The sequence below is a fragment of the Heptranchias perlo genome, chromosome 39, assembly GCF_035084215.1.
Source record: "Heptranchias perlo isolate sHepPer1 chromosome 39, sHepPer1.hap1, whole genome shotgun sequence".
Classification (NCBI taxonomy): domain Eukaryota; kingdom Metazoa; phylum Chordata; class Chondrichthyes; order Hexanchiformes; family Hexanchidae; genus Heptranchias; species Heptranchias perlo.
This window is the reverse complement of record NC_090363.1, coordinates 11,534,950-11,553,798: the sequence shown is the minus strand read 5'-3', so window position 1 is coordinate 11,553,798 and position 18,849 is coordinate 11,534,950. Positions and strand designations below refer to the sequence as shown.

General features: G+C 47.1%; 1 protein-coding gene across 1 annotated transcript; it reads left to right on the top strand.

The window, feature by feature from the left end:
* Positions 1-794: 794 nt before the first annotated feature.
* Positions 795-18,371, top strand: LOC137305241 (zinc-binding protein A33-like). The gene is made up of 6 exons (XM_067974085.1): positions 795-864; positions 4,256-4,351; positions 11,676-11,906; positions 12,626-12,648; positions 14,073-14,188; positions 17,555-18,371. Exons 1-6 carry the CDS (start codon positions 802-804, stop codon positions 18,082-18,084), a joined length of 1,059 nt encoding a protein of 352 aa, XP_067830186.1. The 5' UTR covers positions 795-801; the 3' UTR covers positions 18,085-18,371.
* Positions 18,372-18,849: the final 478 nt, after the last annotated feature.

Here is an 18,849-nt window from a genome sequence, read left to right as displayed (position 1 = left end):
TCTGACCCCCATCTCACGCCTTTCTTCAACTGAGCATCTACCCCAGCCCCTGACCAGTCCTACTCCCACCTCATCCCGTCATACAGGATTCCAAGGGTCTTTTTTGGCAGCTTGATCGCAGAGGGGTTACGAGCGTCTTGCTGCATTTTTTCGAAGCCTTATCGGGGGATTTAGCCGCTCCCTGCTCGTGTAACGAAAGAGAACTTGCATTTATATAGCGCCTTTCACGACCTCCGGACATCCCAAAGCTTTTTATAGCCTAATGTACTTTTTGAAGTGCAGTCGCTGTTGTAATGTAAGAAACGCCAATTTGCGCTGCACTGGCGGAGGTGCCGCCTTTCAGATGAGACGTTAAACCGAGGCCCCGTCTGCCCTCTCAGGCAGACGTAAAAGATCCCAGGGCCACTATTTCGAAGAACAGCAGGAGAGTTCTCTCTAATGTCCTGGGGCCAATATTTTTCCCTCAACCAATACCTAAAACAGACGATCTGGTCATTATCACCTGGCTGTTTGTGGGATCTTGCTGTGCGCAAATTGGCTGCAGCGTTTCCTACATTACAACTTCAAAATGTACTTCATTGGCTGTAAAGCGCTTTGGGACGTCCTGAGGTCGTGAGAGGTGCTATATAAATGCAAATTCTTTCTTTTTCATTCAGGGGATTTACCTGGGAGTCTCATCTCCTCTGGGAGAGGGAGGGTGGCTGTAAAATAATATGCCTTTAAGGCGCTGCCCCTTTAAGGATGTTCGCAGTGCTATAAAGCCGGCAGAGTGGCAGGTCACAGACAGCAGTCGGTGGTGAAATGGCCTGTGGCAATAGACCAGAAGCGACCTGCTCGGTCTGTCTGGATTTCTACAGGGACTCGGTGAGCATAGGCTGCCTCTTGAAACGTTGGGAGAGACCGGGAGCAGGAGTGGTCTCCTGCCCGGTTTGCAGAGCGGAGTTCGCCCAGCGGAATGGGTTGCTGCCCGAGAGCGTCGGGAAACTCGGACTGAATCCAGGCGCAGAGCCAGCGGTGTCCCGTCGTAACGAACAGGAGGCAACACTGGGATTATTTAGTCAAGGGGCGAGTTACCCAATGGCCCATCACCACAAGTATCGTACAGTCGGTCCCATAGAGGAAACCAATGGTCTCTACAAGGTTTCTCAATGTAAATCTATATGTGTGTTATATATATTCTGGCCTTTATATCTAGAGTACAAGGGGGTAGAAGTTATGCTGCAGCTATACAAAACCCTGGTTAGACCGCACCTGGAGTACTGTGAGCAGTTCTGGGCACCGCACCTTCGGAAGGACATATTGGCCTTGGAGGGAGTGCAGCGTAGGTTTACTAGAATGATACCCAGACTTCAAGGGTTAAGTTACGAGGAGAGATTACACAAATTGGGGTTGTAGTCTCCAGAGTTTTGAAGGTTAAGGGGTGATCTGATTGAAGTTTATAAAATATTAAGGGGAACAGATAGGGTGGATAGAGAGAAACTTTCTGCTGGTTGGGGATTCTAGGAGTAGGGGGCACAGTCTAAAAATTAGAGCCAGACCTTTTCAGGAGTGAGATTAGAAAACATTTCTACACACAAAGGGTGGTAGAAGTTTGGAACTCTCTTCTGCAAATGGCAATTGATACTAGCTCAATTGCTAAATTAAAATGTGAGATAGATAGCTTTTTGGCAACTAAAGGTATTAAGGAATATGGGCCAAAGGCAGGTATATGGAGTTGGATCACAGATCAGCCATGATCTTATCAAATGGTGGAGCAGGCACGAGGGGCTGAATGGCCTACTCCTGTTCCTATGTTCCTATATCTCACTGTAAACAGCGTTAGCAGGGATAGGGTCAACTATTGCCTATAGAACTGGACTAGTAGCCCAAGTAAAAAGAAAGAATTGCATTTATATAGCACCTTTCACCATCTCAGGACATCCAAAAACTCTTTACAGCCAATGAAATAATTTTGAAGTGTCGTCACTGTTGTAATGCAGGGTACCAGGCAGCCAATTTGCACACAGCAAGATCCCACCCAAGGCAATGAGATAATGACCAGATCATCTGTTTTAGTGATGTTGGTTGAGGGATAAATATTGGCCCAGGACACCGGGAGAAGTCCCCTGCTCTCCTTTAAAATTGTACAGTGGGATCTTTTGCGTCCACCCGAGAGGGCAGACAGGGTCTCGGTTTAACGTCTCAGCTGAAGGACGGCATCTCTGTCAGTGCAGCGCTCCCTCATGGTGCAGCAGACTCTCATAATTTATAGCGCTGCCCCCCCTCACCATTCCCTCTCCTTCCTGCCCCAAGTCCCAATTCTTCCCACTGCTTCCCCATTCTCCCGCTGCTCTCCCTCTCCCCTCCTGCCCCGACTCTCCATTCTCCCGCTGCTCACCCTCTCCCCTCCTGCCCCGACTCCCCATTCTCCCGCTGCTCACCCTCTCCCCTCCTGCCCCGACTCCCCATTCTCCCACTGCTCACCTTTTCCCTCTCCCCTCCTGCCCCGACTCCCCATTCTCCCACTGCTCCCCCTTTCCCTCTCCCCTCCTGCCCCGACTCCCCATTCTCCCACTGCTTTCCCTCTCCTTCCTGCCCCGACTCCCCATTCTCCCGCTGCTCACCCTCTCCCCTCCTGCCCCGACTCCCCTTTCTCCCACTGCTTTCCCTCTCCTTCCTGCCCCGACTCCCCATTCTCCCGCTGCTCACCCTCTCCCCTCCTGCCCCGACTCCCCATTCTTCCCACTGCTCACCCTTTCCCTCTCCCTCCTACACCTTCCCAACACCGAACCAGATCCTTCCCCAACCAGCACCCTGCGGTCTCCACCCCAAGGTGCACCCCCTGCCCGCGTTCCCTCCCAACTGCCACGACCCGCCAATTCACACGATCCCTCCTCCACCCGACATCCCGCAACCACTGCCACGAAACGGTGCCGTTCCTCCCGTACTGTCGGGCCCATATAGCTTCCACCCGAAAACTTAAACACTGCCTGAAGGGGTGTTGGAAGCAAATTCAATAGTAACTTTCAAAAGGGATTTGGATTAATAGTGGAAAAGGAAAAAAATTGCAGGGCTGTGGGAAAAGAGCGGAGGGGAGTGGGACTAATTGGATAGCTTTTTCAAAGAGCTGGCACAGGCACGATGGGCTGAATGGCCTCCTCCTGATCTGTAAGATTCTATGAAGAGGACAGAGAGAGAGAGATGACTGAAAGAGGAGGCCAGCAGAAGAGCAGCCAGAACAGAGAAGCAAAAAGACAGCAGAGATGGGTAAAAGAGTGAAAGGCCCTGAATCTCTGCAGGTCTTGCTGCAATTATATAGGGCTCTGGTGAGACCACATCTGGAGTACTGTGTACGGTTTTGGTCTCCTTATCTAAGGAAGGATGTACTTGCCTTAGAAGGCGTGCAGTGAAGGTTCACTAGATTGATTCCTGAGATGAGGGTTGTCCTATTAGGAGAGATTGAGTAGAATGGGCCTATACAGTCTGCAGTTCAGAAAAGAGAGGTGATCTCATTGACAGATATAAAATTCTCAGAGGGCTTGACAGGGTAGGTGTTAAGAGGCTGTTTGCCCAGGCTGGAGAGTCTAGAATTAGGGGTAATAGAGATAGAAAATGCTGGAGAAGCTCAGCAAGTCAGGCAGCATCTGTGGAGAAAGTATTTTTGCTTTTGATCTAGAACTAGGGGACATAGTCTCAGGATAAGGGATCGGCCATTTAGGACTGAGATGAGGAAAAATGTCTTCACTCAGAAGGTTGTGAACTTTTGGAATTCTGTACCCCAGAGGGCTGTGGATGCTCAGTCATTGAGTATATTCAATGCTGAGATAAATAGATTTTTGGACTCTAAGGGAATCAAGGGATATGGGGACCGAGGGGGGATAGTGGAGTTGAGGTTGAAGATCAGCCATGATCTGATTGAATGGCGGAGCAGGCTCGAGGGGCCGTATGGCCTACTCCTGCTCCTAATTCTTATGTTCTTAAGGTTATGCCCCCCCTATTCTGGAACTACAAAACTGGCCACTGCCACCACCCCCCACTACCAACCCCAATCCATTGAAACACAAAGGTGTAGTCAAAATCCTGGAACTCCCTACCTAACAGCACTGCGGGAGAACCTGCACCACACGGACTGCAGCGGTTCAAGAAGGCGGCTCACCACCACCTTCTCAATGGCAATTAGGGATGAGCAATAAATGCCGGCCTCGCCAGTGACGCCCACATCCCATGAACGAATTTTTTTTTTTTAAATGCATGAATAGGCCATTTTTTCTTCCAGGAAAAGTTGCAAGGAACGTTGGCTGCTCTCCGGAAACAAATGGAAGACCTCTTCGAGAGCCATTCCCAAGACGAAGGGAATCTAATAAAACTGAAGGTGAGATCGGTTTGATTCTCAAGCGCTGGTCTGGTGTCACACATCTTGGGTGACTGGAAAACAGTCCCAACAGAGACTGAGGGGGGGGGGTTTCAAAACTTGGTTGGGATTGTGGGTGGAATTTTCAGGCGAGAATTCCAATGCTCTTCTTCGAAATAGTGGCTGTGGGATCTTTTACGTCCACCTGAGAGGGCAGACCAGGGCCTCGGTTTGACGTTTCATCCAAAGGTTGGCACCTCCGACAGTCCAGCACTCCCTCAGTACTGGGAAGGCCAGCCTTGATTTTGGGTTCAAGTATCTGGAGGAGGCCTTGAACCCAGAACCTTCTGACACAGGCAAGAGTGTAACCCTCCTCACAGCTATATGCACAACCGCTGATGGAGGGGGTAGCGAGTGAGGGGGACATGCCCACTTTTTTTTCTGCCATGGTATAAGTACCCCAGTTACTCCAACTCCAAATCCCAGACCTGTGTCACCTCCCCACCCGAACTGGTTGCACACGGCTGCCCCTCTGCCCACAATCGCAAGAGCTGAGGACCATCAGGAAAGCGGGGGGGGGGGGCGGGGGTGAGGGGAAGATTCCCCCCCTAATGCAACACTGAAACGGAGTCTGTAAGTATTTATAAAAAAGATCACTGGTCGGCAATTCGTGGAAAGGTAGTAAGAGAGAAACTTTCGTAAACTGTCCTTCGAATGTAATCAAAAAAACACATTCAGTAGGACAAGCTGTCCCTCAAACTCGGCAACAAAATCATTTTTGCAGAGCTCGCACAAGCTGACATTCCAATTTGCCAACAAGTAACCAGTAAAGAGCAATTTATATTAGTGGGGAACCAGCACCAGTTGTCAAGCAAATTCAGCAAGAAATAAAGTAAAGCTACTTCTCTCCTTGTCTCCTTCACATCAACTACAGGTTCCATGTCCTTATTTTTAAGCCCCTCTCTGGTTTTATCTGCCCTCGTGTGTGTTTGTATATCTGTGTGTGTTTGATTGTTTGTTTGTGTTTACTGTCATGTGTTTGTGCGTTTGTATCTGCGTGATTGTGTGTTTGTATCTGTGTGAGTGTGGTTGTGTTTACTGTCATGTGATCGTGTGTATCTGTGTGTGTTGTCACAAGTCAGTGAGTTCACAAGACCAATTTAAACGGCTGTATTTTAACTAGCAGAGGGTGAACACAGTTCTGATTAGTACAGGCGAACATTCTGAAGATGAGCTCGTAAGAACACTGGGATCAGTACACTGACCAGATATTTATCAAGGGCACCCAACAAATCCCTAACCCCCCTCATCAAGGAAAGGTCTGTGTTTTACTGCCCAGTCGATGCTGAGGAGAGAATGATCCCCAAACGTGGCTCGCCAAACTGCCTTGGATCAATCAGTTCGGATTGTATTAGCATTTCCAATACCAGCATCACAAAAGCTATCAATTAATCCTTTTGTGCAAATCAGCAAGGAAGAAGCCAGGCGAATAAATCATGAACCAACATTTCTCTAATCATGATCGCAATTAGACATCGAGTGTGCAAATTGTTTAGTCGAGAGAGTTAACTGACGGACTGAATGACGGAGGTTACAAAGGCAGTTCACTTTTGCTGCAGTAATTCAGCAATAAATGACTTGGTGCGTATAACTGGACAGTAGAGATATAAATTGGTGTGATTCGTTTATTATAGAATCATACAGCGCAGAAGGAGGTCATTCAGCCCATCCTGCCTGTGCCGGCTCTTTGAAAGAGCTATCCAATTAGTCCCACTCCCCTGCTCTTTCCTCGTAGCCCTGCAAATTTTTCCCTTTCAAGTATTTATCCAATTCCCTCTTGAAAGTTACTATTGAATCTGCTTCCACCGCCCTTTCAGGCAGCGCATTCCAGATCATAACTCGCTGTGTTTTTAAAAACAATGTCCCCTCATCTCCCCTCTGGTTCTTTTGCCAATTATCTTAAATCTGTGTCCCCTAGTTACTGACCCTTCTGTCAGTGGAAACAATTTCTCCTTATTTACTCTATTAAATCCCCTCATAATTTTGAACACCTCTATTAAATCTCCTCTTAACCTTCTCTGCTCTAAGGAGAACAATCCCAGCTTCTACAGTCTCTCCACATAACTGAAGTCCCCCATCCCTGGTACCAGTCTCTAGTAAATCTTCTCTGTACCCTTTCCAGCTGGGTGGGACTGCACTCGTCTGGTTCCATTCTTATCTGTCCAGTTGTAGCCAGAGAATCTCCTGCAATGGCTTCTCTTCCCGCTCCTGCACCGTTGCCTCTGGAGTCCCCCAAGGATCTATCCTTGGCCCCCTCCTGTTTCTCATCTGCGTGCTGTCCCTCGGCGACATCATCCGAAAACACAACGTCAGGTTCCACATGTACGCTGACGACACCCAGCTCTACCTCACCACCACCTCTCTCGACCAACCACTGTCTCTCATTTATCGCACTGTTTGTCTGACATCCAGTCATGGATGAGCAAAATTTTCCTCCAACTAAATATTGGGAAGATAGAAGCCATTGACTTTTTGTCCCCACCACAAACTCCGTTCCCGAGCCACCAACTCCATCCTCTCCCTGGCCGCTCTCTGAGGCTGAACCAGACCCTTCGCAACCTTGGCGTCCGATTTGACCCTGAGCTGAGCTTCCAGCCCCATATCCGCTCCATCACCAAGACCGCCTACTTCCAGCTCCGGAACATTGCCCATCTCCGCCCCTGCCTCAACTCATCTGCCGCTGAAACCCTCGTCCATGTCTTTGTTACCTCTAGACTTGACTCTTCCAATGTTCTCCTGGCCGGCCTCCCATCTTCCTCCCTCCATAAATTTGACCTCATCCAAAACTCTGCTGCCCCTATCCTAACTCGCACCAAGTCCCGTTCACCCATCACCCCCTGTGCTCGCTGACCTACATTGGCTCCCGGTCTGGGAAAGCCTCGATTTCAAAATTTTCAAATCCCTCCCTATCTCTGTAACCTCCTCCAGCCATAAAACCCTCCGAGATCTCTGCCCTCCTCCAATTCTTGCTTCTTCTGCATTCCTGATTTTAATCGCTCTGCCATTGACGGCCGTGCCTACAGCCGCCTAAGTCCTAAGCTTTGGAATTCCCTCCCTAAATCTCTCCACCTCTCTACCTCTCTCTCTCCTCCTTTAAGATACTCCTTAAAACCTCCCTCTTTGACCAAGCTTTTGGTCACCTGTCCTAATATCTCCTTATGTGGCTCGGTGTCAAATTTTATAGAATCATAGAATCATAGAATCATAGAAGTTACAACATGGAAACAGGCCCTTCGGCCCAACATGTCCATGTCGCCCAGTTTATACCACTAAGCTAGTCCCAATTGCCTGCACTTGGCCCATATCCCTCGATACCCATCTTCCCCATGTAACTGTCCAAATGCTTTTTAAAAGACAAAATTGTACCCGCCTCTACTACTGCCTCTGGCAGCTCGTTCCAGACACTCACCACCCTTTGAGTGAAAAAATTGCCCCTCTGGATCCTTTTGTATCTCTCCCCTCTCACCTTAAATCTGTGCCCCCTCGTTATAGACTCCCCTACCTTTGGGAAAAGATTTTGACTATCGACCTTATCTATGCCCCTCATTATTTTATAGACTTCTATAAGATCACCCCTTAACCTCCTACTCTCCAGGGAATAAAGTCCCAGTCTGTCTAACCTCTCCCTGTAAGTCAAACCATCAAGTCCCGGTAGCATCCTAGTAAATCTTTTCTGCACTCTTTCTAGTTTAATAATATCCTTTCTATAATAGGGTGACCAGAAGTGTACACAGTACTCCAAGTGTGGCCTCACCAATGCCCTGTACAACTTCAACAAGACATCCCAACTCCTGCATTCAATGTTCTGACCAATGAAACCAAGCATGCTGAATGCCTTCTTCACCACCCTATCCACCTGTGACTCCACTTTCAAGGAGCTATGAATCTGTACTCCTAGATCTCTTTGTTCTATAACTCTCCCCAACGCCCTACCATTAACGGAGTAGGTCCTGGCCCGATTCGATCTACCAAAATGCATCACCTCACATTTATCTAAATTAAACTCCATCTGCCATTCATCGGCCCACTGGCCCAATTTATCAAGATCCCGTTGCAATCCTAGATAACCTTCTTCACTGTCCACAATGCCACCAATCTTGGTGTCATCTGCAAACTTACTAACCATGCCTCCTAAATTCTCATCCAAATCATTAATATAAATAACAAATAACAGCGGACCCAGCACCGATCCCTGAGGCACACCGCTGGACACAGGCATCCAGTTTGAAAAACAACCCTCGACAACCACCCTCTGTCTTCTGTCGTCAAGCCAATTTTGTATCCAATTGGCTACCTCACCTTGGATCCCATGAGATTTAACCTTATGTAACAACCTACCATGCGGTACCTTGTCAAATGCTTTGCTGAAGTCCATGTAGACCACGTCTACTGCACAGCCCTCATCTATCTTCTTGGTTACCCCTTCAAAAAACTCAATCAAATTCGTGAGACATGATTTTCCTCTCACAAAACCATGCTGACTGTTCCTAATTAGTCCCTGCCTCTCCAAATGCCTGTAGATTCTGTCCCTCAGAATACCCTCTAACAACTTACCCACTACAGATGTCAGGCTCACTGGTCTGTAGTTCCCAGGCTTTTCCCTGCCGCCCTTCTTAAACAAAGGCACAACATTTGCTACCCTCCAATCTTCAGGCACCTCACCTGTAGCGGTGGATGATTCAAATATCTCTGCTAGGGGACCCGCAATTTCCTCCCTAACCTCCCATAACGTCCTGGGATACATTTCATCAGGTCCCGCAGATTTATCTACCTTGATGCGCGTTAAGACTTCCAGCACCTCCCTCTCTGTAATATGTACACTCCTCAAGACATCACTATTTATTTCCCCAAGTTCCCTAACATCCATGCCTTTCTCAACCGTAAATACCGATGTGAAATATTCATTCAGGATCTCACCCATCTCTTGTGGTTCCGCACATAGATGACCTTGTTGATCCTTAAGAGGCCCTACTCTCTCCCTAGTTACCCTTTTGTTTGATATTCGCTCCTGTGAAGTGCTTTGGGACGCTTTACTACGTTAAAGGCGCTATATAAGTGCAAGTTGTTGTTGTTTACATCCTTCCTAAAGTGTGACACCCAGAATTGGACACAATACTCCAGCTGACATCTAACCAGTGTTTTATAAAGATTTAGCATAACTTCCTTGCTTTTGTACTCTATCCCTCTATTCATGAAGCCCAGGATCTCATATGCTTTTTTAACAGCCTTATCGACTTGGCCTGCTATCTTCAAAGACTTGTGCGTACACCCCCAGGTCTCTCTGTTCCTGCACCCCCTTTAAAATTGTCCCATTTAGTTTATATTGCCTCTCCTCATTCTTCCTCCCAAAATGCATCAATTCACACTTCTCAGTGTTAAATTTGATCTGCCATGTGTCTGCCCATTTCACCAGTCTGTCTATGTCCTCCTGAAATCTGCAACTATCCTCCTTGCTGTTCACTACACTTCCGAGTTTTGTCTCATCTGCAAACTTCAAAATCATGCCCTCTATACCCAAGTCCCTGAAATTAATATATGTCAAAGAGAGCAGTGGTCCTAAAACCAACCCCTAGAGGACACCATTGTATACTTCCCTCCAGTCTGAAAAACAACTGTTCACCACTACTCTCTGCTTCCTGTCTCTTCGCCAATCTTGTATCCATGCTGCCACTGTCCCTTTAATCCCATGGGCTTCAATTTTGCAAACAAGTCTATTATGTGGCACTTTACCAAACGCCTTTTGGACGTCCAATACACAATACCAACCACACTACCCTCATCAACCCTCTCTGTTATTTCATCGAAGAATTCGATTTTATGTTTAGATTCCTTATATAGCTGACAAGTGAACAGCATTAGACAGCCATCTATTGAATAGATATTTTGAATGGAATAAGTCCATTTGCTTGTCGTTAAGTGTTTCCAGAACTTAGATGAATTTGCCTCGCCTTCCTCTGGGAGGATAGTGTTAGCCTCCTGACATATCAGAGTGATTAACCTTTTATCCTTAGGGGTGATATCTGTTACCTTTGAATTCTCTGCTCCTGGGCAAATCCATCTTACATGCCAGTAGCTGTATTTGGGCTAGCTGGCTTAATCTTGGGGAAACTTACACATCTAAGTGACAATCGTATCTGCCGATACCTGGCTGATACAACGAGTTACATCAAAACTACAGCACAGAAACAGGCCATTCGGCCCAACTGGTCCGTGCCGGTGTTTATGCCCCGCACGAGCCTCATCCCTCCCTTCTCCATCTAACCCTATCAGCATATCCGTGGATTCCTTTCTCCCTCGTGTGCTTATCTAGCTTCCCCTTAAATGTAGCTGTGATAGAGCCAATAAACTTTTGACTTCTGCCATCTATCTCTCTCGAGCCCTGATTTTAAGTTAACCCATCTGGTGGGTAATGGGGTGGTATTAGGTCAGGCTCCTCTTTCTCACCCTACCAATTCCTACGATCATTTGAAGTCTGAAGTATTCCCTCAGTGCTACACTAAAGTGTCCGACTAGATTATGTGTTTGAGTTTCTGGAGTGGGTTTATGAACCCAAGACCTATCTGACTTCGGGGCAAGGGTGCTACTGATAAGCCACACTATACTGTCCCATGTCCATAGCTGTAGCAAATTAAGGATCAATGATCGTACAAGCTTAATGATGTAGTCCTCTGCTTAACTTAACCCTGTTATTCTATTCTCATTTTCTAATCAAGCGGTTGGATTCACACTTGAGCTCATCCAAAACTCTGCTGCCCATATCCTAACTCGCACCAAGTCCCGTTCACCCATCACCCCTGTGCTCGCTGACCTACATTGGCTCCCAGTCCAGCAATGCTTCGATTTTTAAAAATTCTCATCCTTGTGTTCAAATCCCTCCATGGCCTCGCCCCCCTCCCTATCTCTGTGCAACCTCCTCCAGCTCTACAACCCTTCGAGATCCTACGCACCTCCAATTCTGGCCTCTTGCACGTGCCCGATTTTAATCGCTCCACCATTGGCGGCCGTGCCTTCAGTTGCCTAGGCTCTAAGCTCTGGAATTCCTTCCCTAAACCCCTCTGCCTCTCTACCTCCCTCTCTCTCCTTAAAACCTACCTCTTCGACCAAGCTTTTGGTCACCTGTCCTAATATCATCTAATGTGACTCGGTGTCAAATTCTGTCTGATCATTGCTCCTGTGAAGTGCCTTGGGGTGTTTTACTATGTTAAAGGCGCTATATAAATGCAAGTTGTTGTTGTTTCTGGAACATGTCTTCTGTGTTTGTGAGTATCTCCATTTGATTCTGCAGAGAAAGGCTGACTGTTTGAGGAAGGACATTAGTTGCGAATTTGCTAAATTGCACCAGTTTTTGGACGAGGAGGAACAGGCTCTGATACCCAAACTTGCTCAGGAGGAGGCGGCCGTGCTGTGGGAAATAGAAGAAAACGCAAGGAGAGCTTCAGCGCAGAGCGCCTCTGTTAATCAAACTATAGCAGATATACAGAAGAGGCTGAGTCTTCAAGAAACAGGATCTCTGGAGGTATCAGTATTACAGGTTCACAAATAGAGAGACGTACCGGCAAACATATAATACAGGTTTATTTTACACATCTGGATAATGGCCAGGCAAAGAGTATGGTGTCAGCTGTGACTCTCTCCTCTGACATCAGAAGCTTGGGGGTTCATAGTCCCACTTCAGCGATTTTAAGGATATAATCCAGGCTGACACTCCCAGGGTAGTACTGAGGGAGTGCTGCACTATCTAGAGGTGCTGTCCTTCAGATGAGATATTAAACCAAGGCCTGTCTGCCCCCTCAGGTGGATGTATGAGATCCCACATCACTGCTTTGAAGAACACAGCAGGGGTGTTTTCCCTGGTGTTCTGGCTGATATTTAACCCTCAACCAACATCACTAAAAATAGACTATCTGGTCATTATCACGTTGCTGTTTGTGGGATCTTGGTGTGCGCAAATTGGCTGCCACGTTTCCTACATTACAACAGTGACTACACTTCAAAAAGTGCTTCGTTGGCTGTAGAGTGCTTTGGGGTCATGAAAGGTGCTATATAAATGCAAATCTTTCTTTTTTATATAAAAAGATAGTCCAGCTTCAGATTTTCAAGTTTGACTTAAACAAAAAATAGTGAAAGACAAATCAGCTCATGTGCGAGTTCCATTGTTCAAGTTTGCAATGTCTCTCTCTCTCTCTCTCTCTGCTTTTACCTCTAAACCTGCTGCATTTTCAATTTTCTTTTCAGGACATCAAGTCCATCACCAACAGGTCAGTTCCATTTACTAGTATCAACGATAATCTAGAGTGTACATGCATTTTTGTTTTATACTGTGAAACCGAGGTGACGATTCATAAAACAGGGCCCAACCACGGATGGGGAGAAATTATAAGATCTAGTGGTGATGATAGGATTAAGTTGTAAAAGCCTCGATGAAACGGAAGGAAAGACTGCGGGAAGTGTGGCGTTCCACGATTCTGGAACCCTGGGATAGAACCAGTTAGGAACATAGGGGGCTAAATTGGTCCATGTAGTGCCTATTTTATAGTTGACCTCACTAACCTTGCCCACTCGTGTCAAAGCATTGAACTTCTTCCTGCACTGCATTCATGTCGTGGTGCCATGCTCCTGGCATTGACCTCCTCCTCTACTGCCAGGGGAGCATTTGTCTGGAGGCCCTCTTGGCGCCCCCCCTGCCCCCCACCCTGCGAATACAGGATGCCCCTCCTGCTGTCCACCTCTTGCACCAAGGCCTCTAGTGCATCATCAGAGAACCTTGGTGCACGCACTCTCACCGGCCGGGACCATAGAAAAGATGCAGCACAGAAGGGGGCCGTTCGGCCCATCGTGTCCGCGCCAGCTCGAAGAACAGCCAGGTGCCCATTCTAATCCCACCTTCCAGCACCCGGTCCGTAGCTCTGCAGCTTACAGGACTTTAGTTGCAGGTCCAGGTACTTTTAAAAAGAGTTGAGGGTCCCTGCCTCGACCACCAATTCGGGCAGCGAATTCCATACACCCACCGCCCTCTGGGTAAAAAAAGTTTTTCCTCATGTCCCCTCTAATCCTTCTGCCAATCAGCTTCAATCTATGGCCTCTAGTTCTTGAACTCTCCACTTGGGGAAACAGGTACTTCCTGTCTACTCTATCTAGGCCCCTCATAGTACAAACTCCGATCCGGAGATTGGTGGGGTCTGGTGTGCAAATTGGAGGATGTGGGACATAGTTGTGAGCAACCTTTATTCAATGTCTTAAAATAAATCAACAGTTTGTAAATATAAGGACGGGACCTGCATCTGTGTTTTACGTGTGCGATTTCTGATCTCTGTTTAGATTCCATTCAGACCTGTATCTGATATTTTGCATAAGATATATATTATCACCATGACATCATATATAATAAATAGTGATATATCAACAAACATTGAACTGCATGCTCTGCAACAACAATGACCCTCTGACTAACCATGTTCTCTGGTTGTTTATTTGGTTAAATAGAGTCACTGAGACCACATTCGCTACAGAAATCGCAAGCGTGACCCTGGGTTTCCATAGCAGTTCATTGCTAACACTCACGCCCCTCTCCCCCCTCTTTCCTCTTCCCCCCCCCCCCCCCCCCCCCAAGTTCATCTCATTTGCAGGAAATAATATTTAACGCAATCTTCAAAATTACATAAATCCGATTTTGTTTGTTCAGAGTTGTTGTCAAATTCGGCAAACCCGGCAAAGCTTTTCTTGGTCTTAATCTCGGTGAATTCGGTGGACCTTTGCAGTACAGATTGTGGAAACGGATGCTGAAGGTTATGGATCCAGGTAAAATTGTGCTTTGCTTCATTAAAGTAATCACTCTTAGAAATATACTGCTCTCCATCTCTGTTTTATTCTCTCTCCGTATAGAGGAAAGAAAGACTTGCATTTACATAATGCCTTTCATGACCTCAGGACGTCCCAAAGTGCTTTACAACCAATGAAGTACTTTTGAAGTGTAGCCACTATTGTAATGTAGGAAACACAGCAGCCAATTTACACACAGAAAGCTCCCACAAACAGCAATGAAATAAATGAGCAGATCATCTGTTTTTGATGTTTGTTGAGCGATTAAATATTGGCCAGGAAACCTGGGAGACCTCCCCTGCTCTTCTACAAATAATGCCATGGCATCTTTTACATCCACCTGAGAGGGCAGACGGGGCCTTTGTTTAACGTCTCATCTGAAAGACGGCACCTCCGACAATGCAGCACTCCCTCTGTACTGCACTGGGAGTGTCAGCCTGGATTCAAGTCTCTGAAGTGGGGCTTGAAGGTACAACCTTCTTATGCAGAGGCGAGAATGCTACGACTGAGCCATGGCTGTCACTAGTCACCGGGCTCCCCAGTCTATATTAAAAACCCCCTTGAGGATTGCAAACTTTGACAGAGCTCATGCTATAACTGCTGAGCTGGACTTTACTCATGCTCAATTTGTAAATCTGGCCTTGTGCCATATTTTGGCATTTGTTGGCCATTTTTCCACAAAGGATTTGCAGATAGAGATATTCCGAATGTTGCATTTCAAAGCAAAGTGTATTCACACAAGGTTTTTTAAAAAGGCACAGAGATGTTAGGTGATGAATATGATAATGAAATTTTGTTTTCCCCTTAAGATTGTAAACAATCAGCATTTAGTTAACTTGTCTTGGTTCTGGGCACTGCACCTTCGGAAGGACATATTGGCCTTGGAGGGAGTGCCACGTAGATTTACTAGAACGATACCCGGACTTCAAGGGTTAAGTTACGAGGAGAGATTACACAAATTGGGGTTGTATTCTCTGGAGTTTCGAAGGTTAAAGGGTGATCTGATCGAAGTTTATAAGATATTAAGGGGAACGGATAGGGTGGATAGAGAGAAACTATTTCCGCTGGTTGGGGATTCTAGGAATAGGGGGCACAGTCTAAAAGTTAGAGCCAGATATTTCAGGAGTGAGATTAGAAAATATTCTACACAACGGGTGGTAGAAGTTTGAAACTCTCTTCCGCAAACGGCAATTCATACTAGCTCAATTGCTAAATTTAAATGTGAGATAGATAGCTTTTTGGCAACCAAAGGTATTAAGGGATATGGGCCAAAGGCAGGTATATGGAGTTAGATCACAGATCAGCCATGATCTTATCAAATGGCGGAGCAGGCACGAGGGGCTGAATGGCCTACTCCTGTTCCTATGGTAATCGAGAAACATTTCACGCTCGTTGTGTCGGGAAGTCTCCGGTCGTGGGGGCTCGGTAGGGAGTGTTTGGCAGGCTGTCCCTTCTAGCTGTGAACAAAGAAAGATTTTTAAAAAGGGATAGAGACGCAGGGGGTTGAAATTGGACATGGGTGGGAGGGGGGAAACGCAAAGCAGGTGGAATCGACTGTTATACGACACACCCCATATTTGGTTTTATTGAAGTCTGTGGAATTGAATATCTGGAGGAGCGTATAATGGGTGACTGACCCCATTCCACCTGCTTTGTGTCCCTGCCCATGTCCAATTTCACCCCCAGACAGTCTGGTCCAGCTAAAGCTGCAGGAAGGTTAGAACGTAGGAGAGTGATCAGGAGTTAGTTTGCTTAAGTGAAGCAGGACAACTTGATGTGGAGAAGCATGGCATATTCGTTGTTTTTGTATTATTACACAAAGACCAGTAGTCCTGATTGAACTAAAGTGAGTCGAATTGTAACTGTTGCTCTTTTCGTTCAATTGCTGTGAAATAATAGCAGCTTAACGATTCATATCCGGCCTCGTCCTATGGAGTGATTTCTCAGTTTGTCCTTTGAAGAGATTGGGTGCCAATCAAGCGGGCTACTTTGTCCTGGATGGCGCCGAGCTTCTTGAGTGTTGTTGGAGCTGCACTCATCCAAGCAAGCGGAGAGTATTCCATCACACTCCTGACTTGTGCCTTGTAGATGGTGGAAAGGCTTTGGGGAGTCAGGAGGTGAGTGACTCGCCGCAGAATACCCAGCCTCTGACCTGCTCTCGTAGCCACAGTATTCATATGGATGGTCCAGTTAAGTTTCTGGTCAATGGTGACCCCCAGGATGTTGATGGTGGGGGATTCGGCGATGGTAATGCTGTTGAATGTCAAGGGGAGATGGTTAGACTTTCTCTTGTTGGAGATGGTCATTGCCTGGCACTTGTCTGGCGCGAATGTTACTTGCCACTTATGAGCCCAAGCCTGGATGTTGTCCAGGTCTTGCTGCATGCGGGCTCGGACTGCTTCATTATTTGAGGGGTTGCAAATGGATCTGAACACTGCAATCATCTGCGAACATCCCCGTTTCTGACCTTATGATGGAGGGAAGGTCATTGATGAAGCATCTGAAAATGGTTGGGCCTAGGACACTGCCCTGAGGAACTCCTGCAGCAATGCCCTGGGGCTGAGATGATTGGCCTCCAACAACCATAGATTGACCTGCTGCTTGTTTGTCTGTTTTTTGTTTCAGATGATTAAAACATTGTTTTCTCTTCACTTTAAAAGAGTTAACGCCTTTGATGATAGACAAACGTCATTCCAAAGTCCGCTGAGAAGTCACAAGCGATTCCTAGGCTAAAGTCTGTCAAACCTTTATAAATCATTGGTTATTGTGACCAATTCTGGGCACCACATTTTAGGAAGGATGTCAAGGCCTTGGAGAGGGTGCAGGGGAGATTTACTAGAATGGTATCAGGAATGAGGGACTTCAGTTGTGTGGAGAGACTGGAGAAGCTGGGGTTGTTCTCCTTAGAGCAGAGAAGGTTAAGGAGAGATTTGATAGAGGTGTTCAAAGTCATGAGGGGTAAATAAAGAGAAATTGTTTCCAGTGGCAGGAGGGTCGGTAACCAGAAGACACAGGTTTCAAGTAATTGGCAAAAGAGCCTGAGGTGAGATGAGGAGAATTTTTTTTTACGCAGCGAGTTGTTATGATCTGGAATGCGCTGCCTGAAAGGGCGGTGGAAGCAGATTCAATAGTAACTTTCAAATGGGAATTGGATAAATTCTTAAAGGAAAAAAATGCCAGGGCTATGGGGAAAGAGCAGGGGAGTGGCACTAATTGGATAGCTCTTCCAAAGAGCCAGCACAGGCATGATGGGCCAAATGGCCTCCTTCTGCGCTGTTAGATTCTATGGAGCCGTTCCCCGCCCCCCCCTCGCAAGCCTGTTGACGTTTTTGCCATCTGTTTCAGTTCCAGCTCCTCTGACCATGGACCCGCGATCGGCGCACCCCCTCCTCCTGCTGTCTGACGACCGAACCCAGGTGACTGTTTCCAGCCACGTGGCGCGGCAGCTTTCCGAGGGCTCGGGGAGATTCAGCGACTACCCCAGCGTCCTGGGGTCCGAGGGCTTCATCTCGGGGAGGCACTACTGGGAGGTGGAGGTCGGGGGCAACACGGCCTGGGACGTGGGAGTGGCCAGGGAGTCCGTCCGGGGCAAGGAGTTGCTCACGCTGGAAACTAAAACTGGGATCTGGGCCGTTGCCCTGTGGTACGGGGAGTATATCGCTCTCACCTCGCCCCGTACCCATCTCGTCCTGAGCGCCAAGCTCAAGAAGCTGGGCGTTTACCTGGACTACGAGGCAGGACAGGTGTCTCTGTACAATGCTGACGGCATGTCCCATCTGTACACTTTCAGCGACCGGTTCACCGAGAAAATGTATCCTTACTTCAACACTTACTGCAGTGCAGATACACTCAAGCTAACCCCTTTGCAGATTTAAGAAATAGCGGAAGAGAGTAATTTGAACTATCTGAAAAATGGGTGACTGCGAATTGGGTCCCGGTTTTGCACCCCGGCCGAAAATCGGGGTGAAGTGTGAAATCGACTGCCGATTTGCTATCATCCCATTTTTCACCCAATAATAGAAGTTAAAATTGCCCCCACTTAACCGTTATTAATGTGCAGATGCTTCTATTAAAGCTTAAATGTCTGGATCAACTCATTGGATAAATTAATATTATTTCCAAGTTGCCATTTAATATTAGAATTTAGTGCCACATTTTCAATAATTGGGATTCATTAATAACTGAGTGTGGTGGGACTAAGGTGACCCGGTAAATAGTGTAGACTGGAGCAGACAGCTGCAAAGGGCCATTGATAGATTAAGTGAGTGGGCAAAACTGTGGCAGATGGAGTTCAACGTGGGAAAGTGTGAGGCCATCTACTTCGGACCTAAGAAAGATCGATCAGAGTATTTTCCAAATGGCGAGAAGCTAGGAACTGTGGAGGAGCAGAGAGATTTGGGGGTCCAAGTGCAGAAATCACTAAACGCTAGCGAACAGGTACAAAAGATAATTTAAAAGGCGAATGGAATGTTATACTTTATCTCGGGGGCTGGAATTCAAAGGGGTGGAAGTTACAGCTGTACAGAGCTCATCTGCAGTATTGCATTCAGTTCTGGGCACAGCAGCTCAGGAAGGATATATTGCTCTCGAGGCAGTACAAAGAAGGTCCACTCGGCTAATCCCGGGGATGAGGGGGCGGA

Excerpts from the sequence above, each read along its gene's own strand:
- LOC137305241 (XM_067974085.1), top strand. The coding sequence starts at position 802 with ATGGCCTGTGGCAATAGACCAGAAGCGACCTGCTCGGTCTGTCTGGAT. Across the intron at positions 865-4,255 it reads TGGATTTCTACAGGGACTCG|GAAAAGTTGCAAGGAACGTT; the intron begins GTGAGCATAGGC and ends TTTTTCTTCCAG. Across the intron at positions 11,907-12,625 it reads AAGAAACAGGATCTCTGGAG|GACATCAAGTCCATCACCAA; the intron begins GTATCAGTATTA and ends TTTTCTTTTCAG.